This window comes from Poromitra crassiceps (genome assembly GCF_964638095.1).
Source record: "Poromitra crassiceps genome assembly, chromosome: 3".
Classification (NCBI taxonomy): Eukaryota; Metazoa; Chordata; class Actinopteri; order Beryciformes; family Melamphaidae; genus Poromitra; species Poromitra crassiceps.
The window spans coordinates 58,509,580-58,527,338 of NC_139625.1; the positions used below are offsets into that span (position 1 = coordinate 58,509,580).

The 17,759-nt window shown below is 42.7% G+C and overlaps 1 protein-coding gene across 1 annotated transcript in view; it reads right to left on the minus strand.

The window, feature by feature from the left end:
- Window positions 1-5,505, minus strand: part of spega (striated muscle enriched protein kinase a) — a gene marked incomplete at both ends in the record, with an annotated part of 91,054 nt that extends 85,549 nt beyond the window's left edge. Inside the window, one exon of the mRNA XM_083633094.1 lies at window positions 5,142-5,505. Coding sequence (XP_083489220.1) covers window positions 5,142-5,505 — 364 coding nt within the window. The remainder of the gene's footprint in view (window positions 1-5,141) is intronic.
- Between the last annotated feature and the right edge of the window lie 12,254 nt (window positions 5,506-17,759).

The window sequence follows — 17,759 nt, forward strand, 5'->3', positions numbered from 1 at the left end:
AACTTCCCCCCTGGCACAACTCACCCCACTCTCCCCTACTGTCAAACAAAATAGAAATATTCAAATAATATTCTTTGAAAATGTTTCATACTTCATTTTGTGTTTAAAAAAAGTGTGTTTTGAGTCAAATTTGCTTGTCAAGAATTGGGTGTCGCGATATCCCCAAATCACCATATCATCACGATATGATTCCACTGAAAGACGATAAACAATAACATTGAATTATCGCCGAGCCCTAACAGAGAGAGTGAGAGAGAGAAGCAAAGAGACAAGGGAAACATAAGAGGGAGACAGTGATCAGAAAACAAATACAGCAGAACAGACAGGATCCTCAGAGCAGGTTGAAGAGAGAGAGAGAGAGAGAGAGAGAGAGAGAGAGAGAGAGAGAGAGAGAGAGAGAGAGAGAGAGGTGACGAGTGATATGACAGCTGGGCCGTGCGGGCCTCGTCATAGTGTGAGAGTTGGTGACACCTCAGCTCAAGCGTCTATTTTCTCTACAGGCGAAGGCAATAAGGCTGTGATCCAACCTAATCTGCAATACAATGACCTTGCTGTAAACCATGATCCAGGTTCTAGGCAAGGATTGAATGGATGAGGTGCAACTGATGAGCCGTGGTTAAATGCAATGTTATTCTTGAAATAACATGGTAATTCAGCGCTGTGGCATTATCCCAGTGATGAGCCAGCTATGGAACTGACTAATAAAATTGTTTCTGCTCATTAGACACTAAACACTGCAGAAAATCACTGCCTGGTAGAATTTGAGGTTTCAATAAATATTCCTTGGGATTTTTGACAGTGTAATGCATCTGCGGTGCACAGTGTCAAGATGTCATTGTGGAGACTTGCCATTGATAAAGCTGGAGCTGGCTGGTGGGTGCTAAAGAAGGTGCCCCAGTGCTGTGTGCTATCCCTGCTCTCCAAATCAACCCACATGTCATATTAAGCATCGGCATGGGTGTTGATGGTGCAAAGAGTCCGTCTGGGTTTGGCTATCAGTGCTCATAGTGAAGCTCAGGCTGTGGCCCGGGGGCGGGGCTTGGTGACAGGGGACAGAGATGATAGTAGGACTGAATGGGCCTGGGTGCAGCGCAAAATGTCTCACTATAATGTATCACTTTACCATACACTGTACAGTGTACAAACTACAAATACAAATACAAAAAAAGCCATAAAAGGCAGTATAATTACTGTATCTCTGTAAGACTGAGGTGAAGGGATAAACAAGGGAAGAATGGACAAGATGAGGAATAGTGAAGGGGCTCATGCAGAGAATGTAGGAGTAGCAGTTGAGATAAGTGGAGATTTAGACGTTGGATCAGCCTGAGGAGATAACATGTAGAACACTGAGGAACTGAAAGACAGAAAGACAGGGTGCCTCTGCATTCTGCTTTCTACCTATTGAGTTGCAGGTTCATGCCCCATGTTGCCTCCGGCTTGGTCGGGCATCCATACAGGCATAATTGGCCGTGTCTGCAGGTGGGAAGCCAGATTAGGGGTATGTGTCCTGGTCGCTAGACTAGTGCCTCCTCTGGTAGGTCGGGGTAGGGCCATAGTAAATCAATTTTATTTTTTCCCCAATTCCGTTTTTTCCATTTTAATTTTAATTTAGGGGTTAGGATTGTTTTTTTTATCACTTGGCTCTCCCAGACAGCCTCTTTCACACTCAAAGTGAAAACCAAGCTGTGAGGTGTTGTAAGGGTCCCACGCAAGATCCACCCCCTCTCAAAACATCCAAATACAAAACAGAATTATTTCTCTAGGCCTATTTTAAAATTATGAAACCATTTAGGTTACTACAATAATTAGGTTTACTTTTGATTTTGATAATTAGGCCTACTTTTTATCAATTTCAGACAAATTATGGAAAATTCTGCAATATTCCATGCTTTACAGTTTATTCCATTTTTATTACCAAATTCCATGATTCCGTCCATTTTTTCCATTTTGCGGAAATCATATGGCCCTAGGTCAGGGCGCCTGGTGGAGGGGAGGGGAACTGGTGGGAATAGCGTGACGCTCCCACGCATTACGTCCTGCCGGTGAAAAACTCCTCGCTGTCAGATGAAAAGAAGCGGCTGGTGACTGCACATGTACCAGCTTGCAGGGGAATTGGCGAAACACAATTGGGGAGAAAACGGGGAGAAATATGAGAAAAAAGGAGGATACAAAGAGAAGACAGCGAAAATGATCAAATAAAAGGCAGAGAATGCTTCTAGTAGGAGAGAAGTGAGTGAGATGACATAATGAAGCTTTGAGCCAGAGATGATGAGAAAGAGACAAGAGCGGATTGAGTCCTCCTGCTCCTACCAAAGCCTTTCAAAAGGCCAATTCATCTCTCATTCTCTCTCAGGCTGCAGCTTTGCTATGTGAATTTATGCTGACAGAACTACCACCCTGAGCATAGCTATCCCCCCAAAGCTTTCTAATTTTAGTTACAGTGTTTACAGAAGTGTTACAGAACCTCTACAGCAGAGATATTCTGCTGAACTGTCTTGAAACACAGAGATAATCAGATTACCTCTTAATTGTTGTCCCGCATTGTCCACATTTGGCATTGTGCAGGTGCGTAGGCTGTACAATCAATTTATAAATGTTGACTTAGCGATATTGACTATTATGTGAAATCTAATTTAAATCACAATATTTAGAGAGAATTACAACATGATTTTGTTTTTCAATGTTGTGCAGCACCATTGTACACATTAGGCAGTATGGGTCAAGCTGTTGAAAAATATCTCTCTGAAACTATAACAGCTATCATGTTGTGTTGTGACCTATGAGCTAACTCGGCAGCTTTACTGTCGAACCCACTGCCCTGTGGCACTAACTACATGCATTCCAGGTAATGGTGTTTGCACGTGGGTAATTAAGTCAACGTCATACAACAAAAAGATTAATCTACTGACTAATAGATGAAAGCATTGATTCCAGCAGCAGTAGCCTATAGGTGCTTGCTACCAGCACTAATTGTATTCACAGCTGTAGCTAATTAATGGTTTTCTGTTTTAATGGCTTAACGCAAGGAGATTGGAGTTTCCCAGGTCATTAGTTGAAATTGCATGTGCTTTAGGACTCCCATTAAATGTAACACACTGAGTAAAAATGGCAGGCCCATTCTTACCAAGTGCCCTGAAGAAGAGCTTCTTCAGCTCAGCAAACACAACAATCGTCAAACACAAGAAGAAGAGCTTCTTCAGCTCAGCAAACACAACAATCGTCAAACACAAGAAGAAGAGCTTCTTCAGCTCAGCAAACACAACAATCGTCAAACTAGGGATGCACCGATATGAAAATTTTGGCCGATGCCGATAACCGATATTAACATTGCTGTTATGGCCGATAACCGATATTTACCGATGTCGATATGATCTGTATAAAAACACATTTCTATGATAATAAAATTTTGTACATACTGAAAAACACATGTGAACACTGAATTTGAAAAAGTAATGCATTTCTTTATTTCAAAAACATTTGTAAAAGCCCATAAATCATAGATTTACTGCATTATTTCATCTCAATGTGAAGAATTTGGCTGATACCGATAACCGATATTAACATTGCAACATCGGACCGATACCGATATGTTAAAAAATGACTAACATCGGCCGATACCGATATGAGTGCCGATATATCGTGCATCCCTACGTCAAACACAAGAAGAAGAGCTTCTTCAGCTCAGCAAACACAACAATCGTCAAACACAAGAAGAAGAGCTTCTTCAGCTCAACCAAACACAACAATCAAACACAAGAAGAAGAGCTTCTTCAGCTCAACCAAACACAACAATCAAACACAAGAAGAAGAGCTTCTTCAGCTCAACCAAACACAACAATCAAACACAAGAAGAAGAGCTTCTTCAGCTCAACCAAACACAACAATCAAACACAAGAAGAAGAGCTTCTTCAGCTCAACCAAACACAACAATCAAACACAAGAAGAAGAGCTTCTTCAGCTCAAGCAAACACAACAAGCAAACACAAGGTTCAATAATTGATGGGTTCAGCTGTGCCACTAATAGAAAGCAATGGCAGGTGACACTTCCACCCCCACCACCAATTTGAGTCTCTATTTACATCCACAAGCTAATTTTAACTGCCTCCCAATCCTTCTCCACAGACATGAGACACAGAGTTACTGTCTAATGCTTAAAACACAGGGGCAAGCTTGGAGGGGCAAGCTTGGATCTAGTTCTGTCTGGGTGCGCTGTCATTGAAAGGGATGATGTTTCATGGGATGAAAGTGTAATGAAAAAAGGCGGAGTGTATTATCCGAGGCACTCTGTTGAGAATGCTAATTACATTTGAACTTTGCACTTGACTGAAATATTATACCACTTACAGAATAAACCATCAACTGCCCTCTAATTTTACCATCAGATCTGGGTCCAACCAATATTCTCAAATTAAATTAAATCATATATTTGTGTAGAACAAATGTTTTTTCCCCCCCCTGTTCCATAAAGCATCTTGTGACCGCCAAAATTATCTGACGATTCCTTGGGGGTCCCAACCGTCAGCTTCAACCGTCCCACTGCTCTAAACAATGGGGTTTTTTTGGTTGTTGTTTTTTTTATGTCAAAGAAACTATTGTTTAACATCCACCTTTACACTGTAAAAGACCATTTGAAGCTGAAGTCTAATCTAAAAGCCCATGTCATATTCTGGCTTGAGAGCTGTCACACAGTTTTTTTTCTTTTTAATTTTAATCTTGTTGTTACTGTGTCTTTTAACAATTTATTATTTCATGTGTCTAACAATTTTGGTTTTTATTGTCTTTTAAATGCAATTTTAATGTATTTTTGTCTTCTTGCTTTTAATGTCTTGTGGATGCAATATTATGTAATCTTAATGTCTTATTTCCAATGCATTTCTATGCCCTTGTAAAGCACTTTGAATGGCCTTGTGTCTGAACTTTGTCTTTTACATGATTATACTTGCAGCCACAGTGGAGTAGTTGTGCTCACATCCGTCATAGAGTCATTTGCCTGATGAAGACCCACTGTTTGGGTTGCATTTGTAGTCAATACTGGAAGCTGCTCTGGTGTGCGGAGATGCACTCTTTTACCATGATACTTTACCTTGGCGAAACATGTCGTCCTGCGCAAGACAAAGTCAATCTCAGTTAGATGTCCTTACCTTCACCAAGGTCGATAATGGCCAAGACGGCACTGCTGCTCGCCTCCCCCAGCTCATTGGTGGCCACGCAGGTATACAGGCCCCCGTCGGTGGTGTGGCAGTCACGTATCCAGAGTCCCCCCGAATCCTGGGCTTCTGAGTGGGGAAGGAGCTCATTGTTGTGGTACCAGGTCAACGCAGGCTTTGGAAAGCCTGCCACCGACACCCTGAGGCGGATATCACACCCTGTGCCCACCGCTGCCTTGCGGAGCTTACGGATGAAAACTGGCGGCGAGGGTTCTTCTGTTAAAGCTGGCTTTTCGCTGACTTTCACCCGCTTGGACGGGATGTTGAGACTGGGGCTGGATCCTGGGACTTCGGCCATCTTTTTTGTGCTTGGCGGTTGGGCTGAACTCATGTTTTTTCACAAGTTATTGAAGGGGTGGGCGGGACTCAAAGTGACGGCCTTCTTGGGGGGAGCTGCAGTTATTCGAGGCCTCTTTTGAAATCCTCCATTGGTTTAGATATCCCCGGGCTCACAGGAACTACAGAGGACTTCTGACCCCGGGCTGTAGCATCTGGCACTGCATTGATTACAGTAATCAGATTGACATTGCAGTGATGTTATGTATATATTTTGACAGTAAACATCGTTGGAATGCCAAAATGACTGTATACGTTAGCGATATGTTGTGGAAATTTCATTTGAATAGGTCATTATCTGATTTTGAATCAGACACTTTTTAAGTAATACTGATAGTGCCTAAGTCACGCCCTCTTCCGGGTTTGGCAGGAAGCTTAAGAGATTTCATTCCCCATTCATTTTCCCAGAGTTTTAGAAAAATACATTTTACGTAGACAAAGAAAGCGTTTCAGCTATATTCAGAATAAACAAATAGTAAAAAACAATAGAACTTTTCCAAAAGAAAAAAAGGGGTTGGGGTCTGAGTGAAATGTTCTATCTATGGTCTCTCGTGATTCTGAATATAGCTAAATCACTTTGTGTCCAGGTAAAACTAATTTTATAAGGATGTTACAAAACATCAATGGAAAAATGAACGGGGAATTCACTTCCTTAGGACCTATGGGCAATCTCGTGATGGTGACTTACAGTAGGCACTATACTGTATGTTACTGTACAAAATCATGAATTGTACTGTGCTTCATGATATACATAGCAACCCACACATCATTCCAAAAACAGAATTTCCCACCTGACAACAGAGAGAAATGTAACTTACTTCACTTTGGCCCTGAAAGCCAAAAGGAATCCTTTGGGACATCCTGGCAAAGTCCCAGGTGGGTTAAGGAGATCCATGTAGCGAAATCTTTCATCTCAAATCAATGAGTACAGTAAAGCCTGTGTCTCTGTGTGTCCTTTAGCTTTGTGCCCCGGCTGGAGGTGTAAGTCCAGCTGAGATCATGTAGCATTAGCGGACACCAGCACGGCCCCTTTCAACAGCTCTGCCGTCTGCTTTCACCCTACTGAGGAGGGGTCAGAGAGAGAGAGAGAGAGAGAGAGAGAGAGAGAGGGAGAGGGAGAGAGAGAGAGAGAAAGAGGGAGAGGGAGAGAGAGAGAGAGGGAGAGGAAGAGAGAGAGAGAGGGAGAGAGCACTTTGAAAAGACAGCTGCACCACCATGGATAGGTCACATTTCTTGGGCTGCCGCGACTTTATCCATACATACACACGCACACGCACACACACACACGCACGCATGCCTTCAGATACTGTTATCAACTAAAAAGTGCATGTGTGTGTATGTGAAACAGAGACAGGAAGCATGTGTGTGTGAGAGGCAGACATGCTATAAAAAGGGTGTCAAAGAATGCAGATAGGGCTTAGTGATTCATACAACTGTAAGGCACTAACACAACAATAGCTACAGTATACTGTAATAAAGCCGCTTAAAAACAGCTGCAGTTGGTGTAGCAGCATTTCCTTTTCAATTCATGTAGCTTACTGACACAGTTAGTCATTTAGTGACAAAAATGTCACGTGTAAATATACAGTATAATATAAATACTAGAAGTTCACTTGGAGAGTGCATACCTCCGCCAAGGCCAATACAGTCTGCTATCATATGCAGATTTTAATCAAAATGAAGGCCGAGTTCGAAGATGGGTGCGATCCAAGCAAGGGACCCCCCCAAGGCAAGGGACCCCCCCCCCCCCCCCCCACCCACCCACTTTAGCCTCAGCCTTTCAGGCTCTCCAAACACTCACCGCTTCTGGTAGGTCTCAATCAGGTGAGCTCTCTGCAAGGAGGCTTGCCACTGCCTACACGCACACGCGCACACACACACACACGCGCGCACACACACACACACACACACACACACACACACGCGCGCACACGCACACGCACACGCACACACACACACACACACACACACACACACACACACACACACACACAGCTCAGTCTAGTCAGAGACAAAACATCCATATCAGAGGAAATTATGTGAAACAGCCATGCATGTAATGCAAACTGGATACTGGGACTGGAGTAAGGAAGCCAGTTATTTTGTCCACAGCACAGGATGTATATTCATCAAGGAGTTTACTGTTAGGAACCTATGGCTTTGCAACTGCGGTAGTAATCTATAATGCTGACAAAAAATTACATTTGCTAACAAATGTTTCAGTAACAACTAGACTGAGCTAGCAGAGCGCTTACGGTGGAAGTCCAACCCTATGGATCTGCTGAGTAAAAGTATCATCCTTTTCTTTTCCTTTTCAGGTTTTTCTCCCATTTTCTCCCCAATGGAGCTTGGCCATTTCTCCCTGCTGTTCCACCCCCTCTGCTGATCTGGGGAGAGTTGTAGACTAGCACATGCTTCCTCTGAGGAGTTTCCGACAAAACGATATCGTCCTCCACTCCTCGAGACATTACTCATCTCTCTCTCTACGCCTGCCCTGTGCCCTGTGCCCATTGTGCAGACCGGGGAGCTGGGTTCGGGGCCACACCTCCTTCCCTGTCACCTCGAGCCAGTCTTCCCAAAATCTCGGTGCACTTGCCCAAAATTTAATCTCACCACCATACACGCACAAAGTCACTTATAGAAGTGGCTGCACCGCTTAAAAAAGCCCTACTGTAATATGCACTGTCACTGTACAGTATGAAAATCTTTGTATCCTCAGGGTAATCCTCTGGGCATATATACATATTCAAGATCAAATGTACTCTGTGTTTGATGTTCTCTGCATGTTCCCTTCTTCCCCTTTTAGCTGTCTAACATCCATTTAGACCCTGAGGTGTCAGGTGAGTCAGTTAGTCAGGTGAGAATTGAATAGCCCCTACAGTACTATTATGTACCTCCCTACCTCCCTACTGTACTTAAAGTATACAATTGCACAGTCAAATTAGACAGCCACAAGTTAGTATTCAGAATTTGTTATGGGAGTGTTTAATGCCATGTAAAAGGTGGCTATATGTTCAGAGACATGCAATACTTCCCAATTCTCATAAGATCATCCAGATGACATTTGTGTGCCAGACATCAAAGCGAAGTTCTCCATGGACCTGAAGTATTTAGAATATCAATACAACCCAATGCAAATATCAGGACAACTCAACGTTCAGTTTCTAAGAAGGTTGAGATAGGCGGAGTGATGGCAAAACTGGCTTTCTGAGCCATGTGTATTGAAAATGGGTTCACGACTCAAAGCTTCGATTAACACAGCTCACAAATGACAACCCATTCTACTTCTGTGCTTTTCCATTTATTTTGGGTAAATGGTAAATGGACTGCATTTATATCGTGCTTTTATCCAAAGCGCTTTACAATGCCTACATTCACCCCTTCACACACCAATAGCAGCAAGCCACATACGCAGGGTGCTTGCACAACCATCGGGTGCAATTTGGGATTCAGTAGTGGAGGGTGAAGTGGTACGGCCCCAATCCCATTTCTTATTTTTACCCCTACCCCTGGTTTTTGATTGCCCCTCGCTTTGCCCTTTGCCCTTCAAAACGGAGCCACAAGGGGTAAGGGTTGACATCAATTACCTAGGCAACGGGACACCACTCATTACATTATCATCTTGCCAAACTGGGATAATAAAGCTATTTCCGGTTCAAACAGATTAAATTAAGTCTGCAGATTCTCATAGATAGACTATTTTGTCATATTGCATATTTCCACAAATTAAATAATTTAATTGCTGAGACATACAAACGTATTTATATTTCAATAATGAGAGACTAGTAAGAAGGTTTAAATAAACTTTAATGATACAATAAACAAATTAGGTTTGGCGTATGACTCCATGATATGATGACGCTCCTCCTGAGATGTGAGAGGAGGGCGTCAGCGATGTATAGGATAGAGAATCGTCCCATAGGGAATTCTTCAGGAGTCATGACATTGGTGGTGGCAGGGGAGGAGGTGGGGCGAAACAACTGCTTCAACGGCGATCACAACAACTGTGTGGGGACAACACAAGTGAGGCGATTGCCAGAGAGGGAAAGTATGGGTGACTGTGTGACTGGACGGGGCAGAGGCATGAATGAAAGGGGGCGTGCATAGCAATGTTGAGCTGGGCGTTGGATGGGAGCTAGTCTTCATTATTCAATTATTATATATTATTATCAAATTAGTCTAATGCTACCTACACACTAGAGGATTTTCAAATCTTAACCGATTTTAAAAACATGAGAGACCACAGACATAAGGACAATTTCATCAGATTTTAACATTAAAATCCCCGGAACGCACACACTAGATGATTCGGCCAGACTGCGAGACCACACACCAGCCGTTTGAAGTACAGACTCAAAGCACTTCCAGCAACTAGACTGTAGGCTGTTTATATCCCACAAAACCGCAATTTTTTCCCACAGACAACAGCAGATGGCTCTCCAAACATGCACCGAGCGGCGGGTCCACTACAAGCAGGTGGACACCATCGCAAAATGAGCTAAAACAACGTCCTGTCTGAGAGCTCATATTACAGCATATCCGCTCCCTTGAAGCAAACAAACCGCTCCGCTCGGCACATGTTTGGAGAGCCATCCGCCGCTGTCCACCCTGTTTTAAGCTGCTGTGACGATGCTGGGGAGAGAGGAGCTACATGGCACTGCTGTTGCTCGTTTGTTGTGAGCGCTGCATTAACATCCGGGTATGACGCGTTGACGCGTCCCGGTCTGCTCGCTCTCATTGGCTATTGCGGGTTCCGTCGGGAGACAGCCATCGTAAATATCAAACATGTTTGATATGCCCGATTCGAGATCGGGCAGGCTCCGATTCAATCAATAATTTATTGACACCAGACACTTGACAATTATTTTGACAAAAAATCGGTTGAGACTAGCCTCGAATCGGGCCACGCCCCCCCGAAGGGAATCGGGCATTAAATCGGGCATTTTATCCTCCTAGTGTGTGGGAAGCATAAGACATCACTTAATTTCAGGAGACACAACTGCTGTACAAAAAGTTTTATTAAACAATATACCATTTTATTAGTTGCCTGGTTTGCCCAGGAGTAACTGGAAAACCTGATTATAATATTATAGTGGGCTCCTATCCTGCTTTTCAGACGTGTGAAATGGCAACATTTTATTCTGGTGATTGGGTTGCTTTATAATCAGGAGATGTACTGTATCCATCCCATGTGACATTAATATTACAACGTACCACACACACACACACACACACACACACACACACACGATGGAGGAATTAACCATAAAGAAAACACAATTTACCTTCTGACTGTTAATGACTCATGGCCTCAAACTGTTGTGTTAAATAAATATACATTAAAGTTTGCACTGTGTTCCTTTCCCCAAGGACTGTGTAGTTAGCCCCGAGGCCCTTCACCTAACTAGCATGCAGGATATACTCTCCTGTTTCTGAGACTTGAGCCTGATTAACGTCAATCAATCAATCAATCAATCAGTTTAATACATGTCCCAGAAGGGCACTTTGGTTCACATCAGACAGTAGTGGATAATTACAACATCATTACTAGTTTGAGATTAGTAATAAAGGCACACTTCAGAATTGAGATACATTATTACTAGTTTTAAAGTAATAAAGGCACACTTCAATATTATACAATACATAAACATTTGTTGCATTATGTACAGATTCCAAAGGACCATCTGCTGCCCTCAGGTAGCCTGCCTGCTAGGAGCCTGATGGGTGGGCTCATCATTAGGCTGATTGAGTGCACCTGGGCCCGCTGTAGCCTATAGTCTCTCTCCCTCCTCACAGTCAGCGATGCACCTTTTGTTCTGTTCTTTTTGATTAAGGAAGTTTGTGTTGTCGTTAAGTTTCCCTTAGTTTTCGGTAATATATGAATATGACACGAGGGAGTCATATGGCACCAAAGTAAAAGTTTAAAAATATATTTATTTATTTATTGGTTTAACCTTTGAAATTAGCCTAAATGTTAAGTCAAGGAGTACGCCGCCGGGCCCAGGTGCACTCAATCAGCCTAAGGACCCCAATGACCAGGCTCCACTCTGTGTGCAAGTCACAGAAACAGGAGAGTGGGTCACAAACAATATGGACCCACTTCACAGCAACCCTTTTGAGGTGGTAAAAGCAGGAAGTAAAGCAGCTACACTAATACCATTAATTATGCTTCCATTCTGTTTAGGTGTTCCACTGCCAGCCAGGTGCCCTCATTAATACAATGATTACACCTGCGTTATTTCCTGCTTTACCACCTCAAAAGTTTGCTGTGGAATAAGCCTATGGTGCAAGACGCATGACGTCCTCCCACAGTGATATGGGGTATTTTGCCTGTTTACTAGCAGTCTACCTTGGTCTGCTACAGTGGCCAAGTTGCTCTCAATTCTGGGATTGTTTTTGCCATATTGGTTGTAATGCCTCTTTTGTTTACATCAGGAACTCATTCATAATATAGGCTACAAGAGGACACTACCAGCTGGCATCTTGCCCTGTGTCCAAGCTCCACCCCCTCTCTACCGTGTGGGCGGCTGTAGCTCAGGAGGTAGAGCGGGTCGTCCACTAATCACTTTGGATAAAAGAGGTCGTGGTTCGATTCCCGGCTCCTCCAGTCTGCATGTCGAAGTGTCCTTGGGCAAGACACTGATCCCCAAATTGCTCCCGTTGGTGTGCCAGCACCCTGCGTGGTAACCTGCCGTCATCGGTGTGTGAATGGGTGAATGTGCCTACTGACTGTAAAGCACTTTGGATAAAAGCGCTATATAAATGCAGGCCATTTACCATTTACCATTAGAGAGCCCCAGGAACGAGTCCGGAAATCATCGATGCTAACACTCCTGGTTCTTCACCTATGGGATTTTTGAATGGGTTTTTGGCGCGATGCTTCTAATAAGGTCTCTGGGCAATGCAAGCTTAATCAAACACGAATGAGTGTTTAGTAATATCATCTTCACACATGAGGACCACTTTTATGAGTTTTGAAGCTTTTACGTGCCGTTAAAAGGGCGGCTAGCTAGCAAACGGCTAAATGAGACTACACTGTTGAGTCGACGGGGATTATGTCAATAACGTCATCACTTCAAAGGACGAACACGGAAATTATCTTTCCCTCACCTGGTTCAGCCCGTTCAGCCCGGGGTAATCACCGTGCATTCCATTGCACTCGGAATTTCGGAAAAAATGATCTCCGACAGGGAAAAGTGCAATGGAACGGTTGTTCAAGACGGAATTCCGAGTCGGAAACTCGGGCAGCATCCACCAAGCCCGAGTTTGCTGAGATAAACACTCTGACGTCACAATCAACATGGCGGCGCACAAAGACACACACACACTGTGATAAGTAAGAAGGTACTTTTTCACAAATGTTTCACTTGATGTAGTGTTTGTGTTATGAAACAACTTTTAGTTGCCATTTCAATTCCCACAGTTGATTTGTGCTTGATAGAAGCATGCGGTAGACTAGCCGTCCATGTTTGTAGGCATGCATGTTTTTCCACACAGATGCAATGGAAGGCATTTAGAGCGGAACATGGAAATACTGCGTCAGAACCCGACCTTCAAAGGAATGCACCGTCAATGCAGTGCACAGCAGCGCGCACACATCAACAACAGTCCAGGTTGAGTGCTGACGTGACGTGGAAGCCTATGCGACAGTGTGTAGTTCTGGATTAGCTTAGCTCGAGCTTTTTACTTCTAGGGCTCGCATTTACGCTACAAAAGTCATGAAAGTGGTCCTCATGTGTGAAGATTATCCGACTGAACTCTGGTTCGCGTTTGATTAATCTTGCGTTGAGACCTTATTTGAAGCATCGCGGCAAAAACCCATTCAAAAATCCCATAGACAGAAACAGTGAAGAACCAGGAAGTCCGGGACTTCCGCGTTCCGACTACAAAAATACGTCATCCCTGGGGCTCTCCCATTTACCGTGAGACCCATTATTGCAGCCTTTCACACAACACGGCCGCCCCACCCACCAATAAAAGGAAGCGAAGGCAAAGAAGTTACTCTAATGGCTCATTTATACTCCATTTTCATACGAAAATAAATGCGTCCGATTCAATAATAAATAAATGTAATCGTCATCGTCACTGCCCACATACTTCCAACCGTCTTTCACGTTGGTATCATGTTAAGCAATACATTCACCAGTGGGCAGTAGAGAGTCAATTGCATGAGTGTGTGTGTGGTTTTGCTGCATTTCATGCGTATCCGTAAGCTTTCAGATGACGGACAGAAAATGCACGAAATGAATGCAGAGTACGGACAGAAGGCTCTGTCCATCTCCGTCTTTAACGTAGAGTATAATTGGGCCTCAACACAAAGAAAACACCAGCGCAGACACTGCGTGACAGCAAAGAATATGACGACAGTGGGTGGGTCTCTCTCCAGACACTTGACATCACTTTCCCGGGGACAACAATGTGATTCAATTTATTTGTGAGAGTAAACAAAATGAAATATAAATAAATCATATTTTTTTAAAGGTGTCATGATTAATTTATATAAATTAATTTATATCAGAAAATTCTATCAGCAATAGGGATGCACCGATCGATCGGCACGTGCCTGGAAATGGCCGATTTTCACGTGATCGGCCTCGATCGGTGATCTGCGCCGGTCACTCTAAAATGCCGATTCTGTGAGCCGATTTTCAAGTGACGTGCGCGCACGCAAAAGCAGCGAAACAGAGACGGATGAGTTGCAGCCAAAACAAAAGCTGCCACTACACACATGCCACAGCATGTCTTCGTCGGTGTGGAGCCGCGGAGGGGCAGGGTAGGTTGGAGTCCACTCCAGTCTGAGCGGCTCGCTTCACCTCACCAGCTCTTCCCGGACCAGCGTCCACTTCACCGCTGCCTGCTGCTGCTGCTATCTGTCAGTCACGACTCACGTTGTAACGTGGATACAGCCAGGAGAGGACTTGTGTTTCGTATTGCGAATAGAATGACGAACATAATAATAAAACGCATCGGACCAGTGTGCGAGATGATTTTTTTCCGAATGGCGGATTAAAAAAAACGCGCTCTGTGTGTAAACTACGATATTCAAATGGAGTCAACTCAAACTCATTTCCTCATCTAGGCTACTCAATAACAGCCAAATCCACAACTGTAGAGTGGGCATGGCTTCGAAGGTCTCTGGGCTCAGAGCTATAGGCTATAAACTCCTTGTCCATGGATAACATTTTGACGTTTATTTATTTTATTTTATTAGTTTATTTGGTAGGGACATATACAGTACAAAAAAACATTAAACCCCATAGGGGAAGATATGCTTTGTAACAGATTTAGCCATAGGCTACTTTCCATCTGAAGCCCCTGTTCTGTTGCACCTTTTTTCTTTTGGAAAAGTAAATGCATGATAGCTGTGGGATATACTGGAATTAATTGTTTTATATTCATTGTATTTACACAAAAAAGAAAAGCTCTGTCCAGTAACCTGGAACACTTTTATTTTGAGATGTTTTTGAGTGAGATCATCCTACCTCATGCAAATGATAAGAAATGTGACATGAATGTTAATTTTCTATTAAAGCAAAGTAAAAAAGTAAAAAAATACCCCGCCAATTATTGTTCTTAGAAAAAAAATCGGAATCGGCAAAAATCGGTATCGGCAAGTCAGACTATTCAAAAATCGGAAATCGGAATCGGCCAACAAAATCGCAATCGGTGCATCCCTAATCAGCAACTAACTCAAACTAATCCAATGCTTCCATGCACTGCAGCCTGTCCTGTCTTCAGGCTCCCCAAATTCTCCCATGTCAGTCCCCACTCTCCACCTGCATTCCCTCCATGGTTGACTGTTGCTGGAGGGAACCAAAAGCAGTTATTAGCAGATATTTGCAGTTTTGTCTTAGTAAGTGCTGTAAACCCCCAAAATTAGATTTTAAATGTGAAGAAATTAGATTTTTATGACAAGCAACATTGTCGCATCAAAACATAGTTTGAAGGACTGATAACTCAGTTACCCATTCATATCATTATTCTCAGTCTAGGCACCCAAAGTTCATTAAGCAATAGCCAAGATCTTATTTGAATTTAAAGGTTTAAGATAAAATATTGACATACGAGTATTGCCTCAAACTGTTAACAAATATATTTATAATAATGATCCTGTCCATATATGCCACAGTTTGTTTGCCCTCCAGCACTCAGACGGTGTGTGTCAAGTATATTTGTTTGAGCTCAACAGTGACATCATGCATGTTTGGAGAAGAAAACATATATATAAGAGGCTGCTTTTTGCCGTTTGGTCACCAATATCTGCTGCAGCTGACGACATGCTCTGCATGAGACTGACTACCATTGCCTGTGAGTACAACCTTTTATATTTTGTTTCTAGAAGTTTAACTGTGAGAACATGTTCTTTAAAGGTCCCATGTTATTCATTTTTCATTCATTTATTTTCAAATCTTCTATATCAGGAAAATGAGAATGTGCTTCATGATTTTTAAATGTAGTTTAATAGTATGTGTCAAGAGGCATTCTGATCAATTCAACTGTTTTCCTTTTAGTGCTGGCTGCAGCTTGGTGTCTGCCAACAGACGCAGCAGGTACAGTATATGATCACCATTACATCTTAATTACTGTAGGCTGTGAATTGTCAAATCTCTCTGAACCAATTATGTGATTCCAACTTTTACAAAGAAGGAATGTGCTGAGTAAATCTTCTTGTTGAATGCAATGTGTCTTCCTTTTTAAAACAGTTGTATTGAACAGGTCTACCATAGACAACATTTGAGGAGAAGGCACATCTGCTGTAATTTTTCCCTATATTAGTTTGGATTTCTGATCCTCATGTCTATGCTCATTTAGATATTCATTTAGATGCTGTATGTGGATTAATTGATTGATTGATTGATTGATTGATTGATTAATTGATTTGAAAATCCAATAGCATTTGCACCTTGGTATTAATGTGGAAAAATGCATCTCATGGTTTCCCTGTAGTGAGACATTTTCTTTTACTTCAGACCTACGCTCTGATCTGGTTTGTTCGGGTGTGAACAATGAGCTGAAATGCCGTATGTATTCTGTTACTTATTATTTCTGAACTTCACCTTTTATGACTGCTCACTCTCACCGCCTTTTCTATAGCCCCCCAGCCATTGTCTTCTTCCCCTCTCTACCATCAACCATTGTAACCATGTTGTGTGTATCTTCAGCTAAAGGACATCAGATCAAAGTGGCAGCCCTCCACTCTGGTTTTGCTGCATCTTTTCTCTGCAAGGCCAGATACAAGCCTCCACCTTGGTCCGAAGACAAGTGCTTCCAGAAGGGCCTGCTGCCATGGGTTAAGATGGTGTAAGACATGATAACTTATAAATGTACTTGTTTATTTATCTATTTAATTAGCGTGTGAGTGACTTAGTACACTGAGCAGTAACAAAGGATACTATGTGTACAGTAGGGACAAAGGTGGTCAGCAACTTGATTCAGCAATCAGATGAAGACGGTGTCTTTAAAGGAACATGCAACTGCCACTTGTTTTAAACAGCAATATGCCTATTTCACATCTCACCAAATCATCCATTCTGTGTGGAAAAGGCAGGAAGTAAAACAAAGAAGATCCAGTTTGCTGTTCCTCTGCTGTAGGGAAACATACAATTTATGTCAGTGCATGCCGTCTCATTTTTATATCGTGTTACTTCCTGCATTTTAGACACAAAATGGCTGCTTTAGGTGTAATGTGAAATAGGCTCCTTCATGAACTGTAACTATACTTTAAGCTAGACACTCCATTCAAACTTTAAATGAGTGACCACTTTTAGGACCATCATCTTAATTCAGCTTTAATTTATCTTTTGTACTGTTTGAGAAATCATAGTTTATGTTTTATACTTTTTTCAACCTTTATAGTACTGGGACCCTATGGAGCAGGAACTCACATAGCACGCTGGACTTTTTACATTATACACCAGACCCTTGAGCTACTTCTGCTTTCACAAAGTCAAAATATAATCGATGTGATGTCTAGTTTTTTGAGTAGAGCCCGACCGATACTGGATTATTGAGGCCGATGCCGATACCGATATTAGGGAGTAAAAAAATTCCGATACCGATAATATCGGCCGATATTCTTTTTTTTTTTAAATCAAATTTTTATCCCCCATTAGTGCTAATTTTTATTTATCCTGGTTGCTGCTCCACCCTCTGCCGATCTGGGGAGAGCCAAAAACTGGCTCCATGCTTCCACATGGGCAGTTAGCCAGCCGCTTC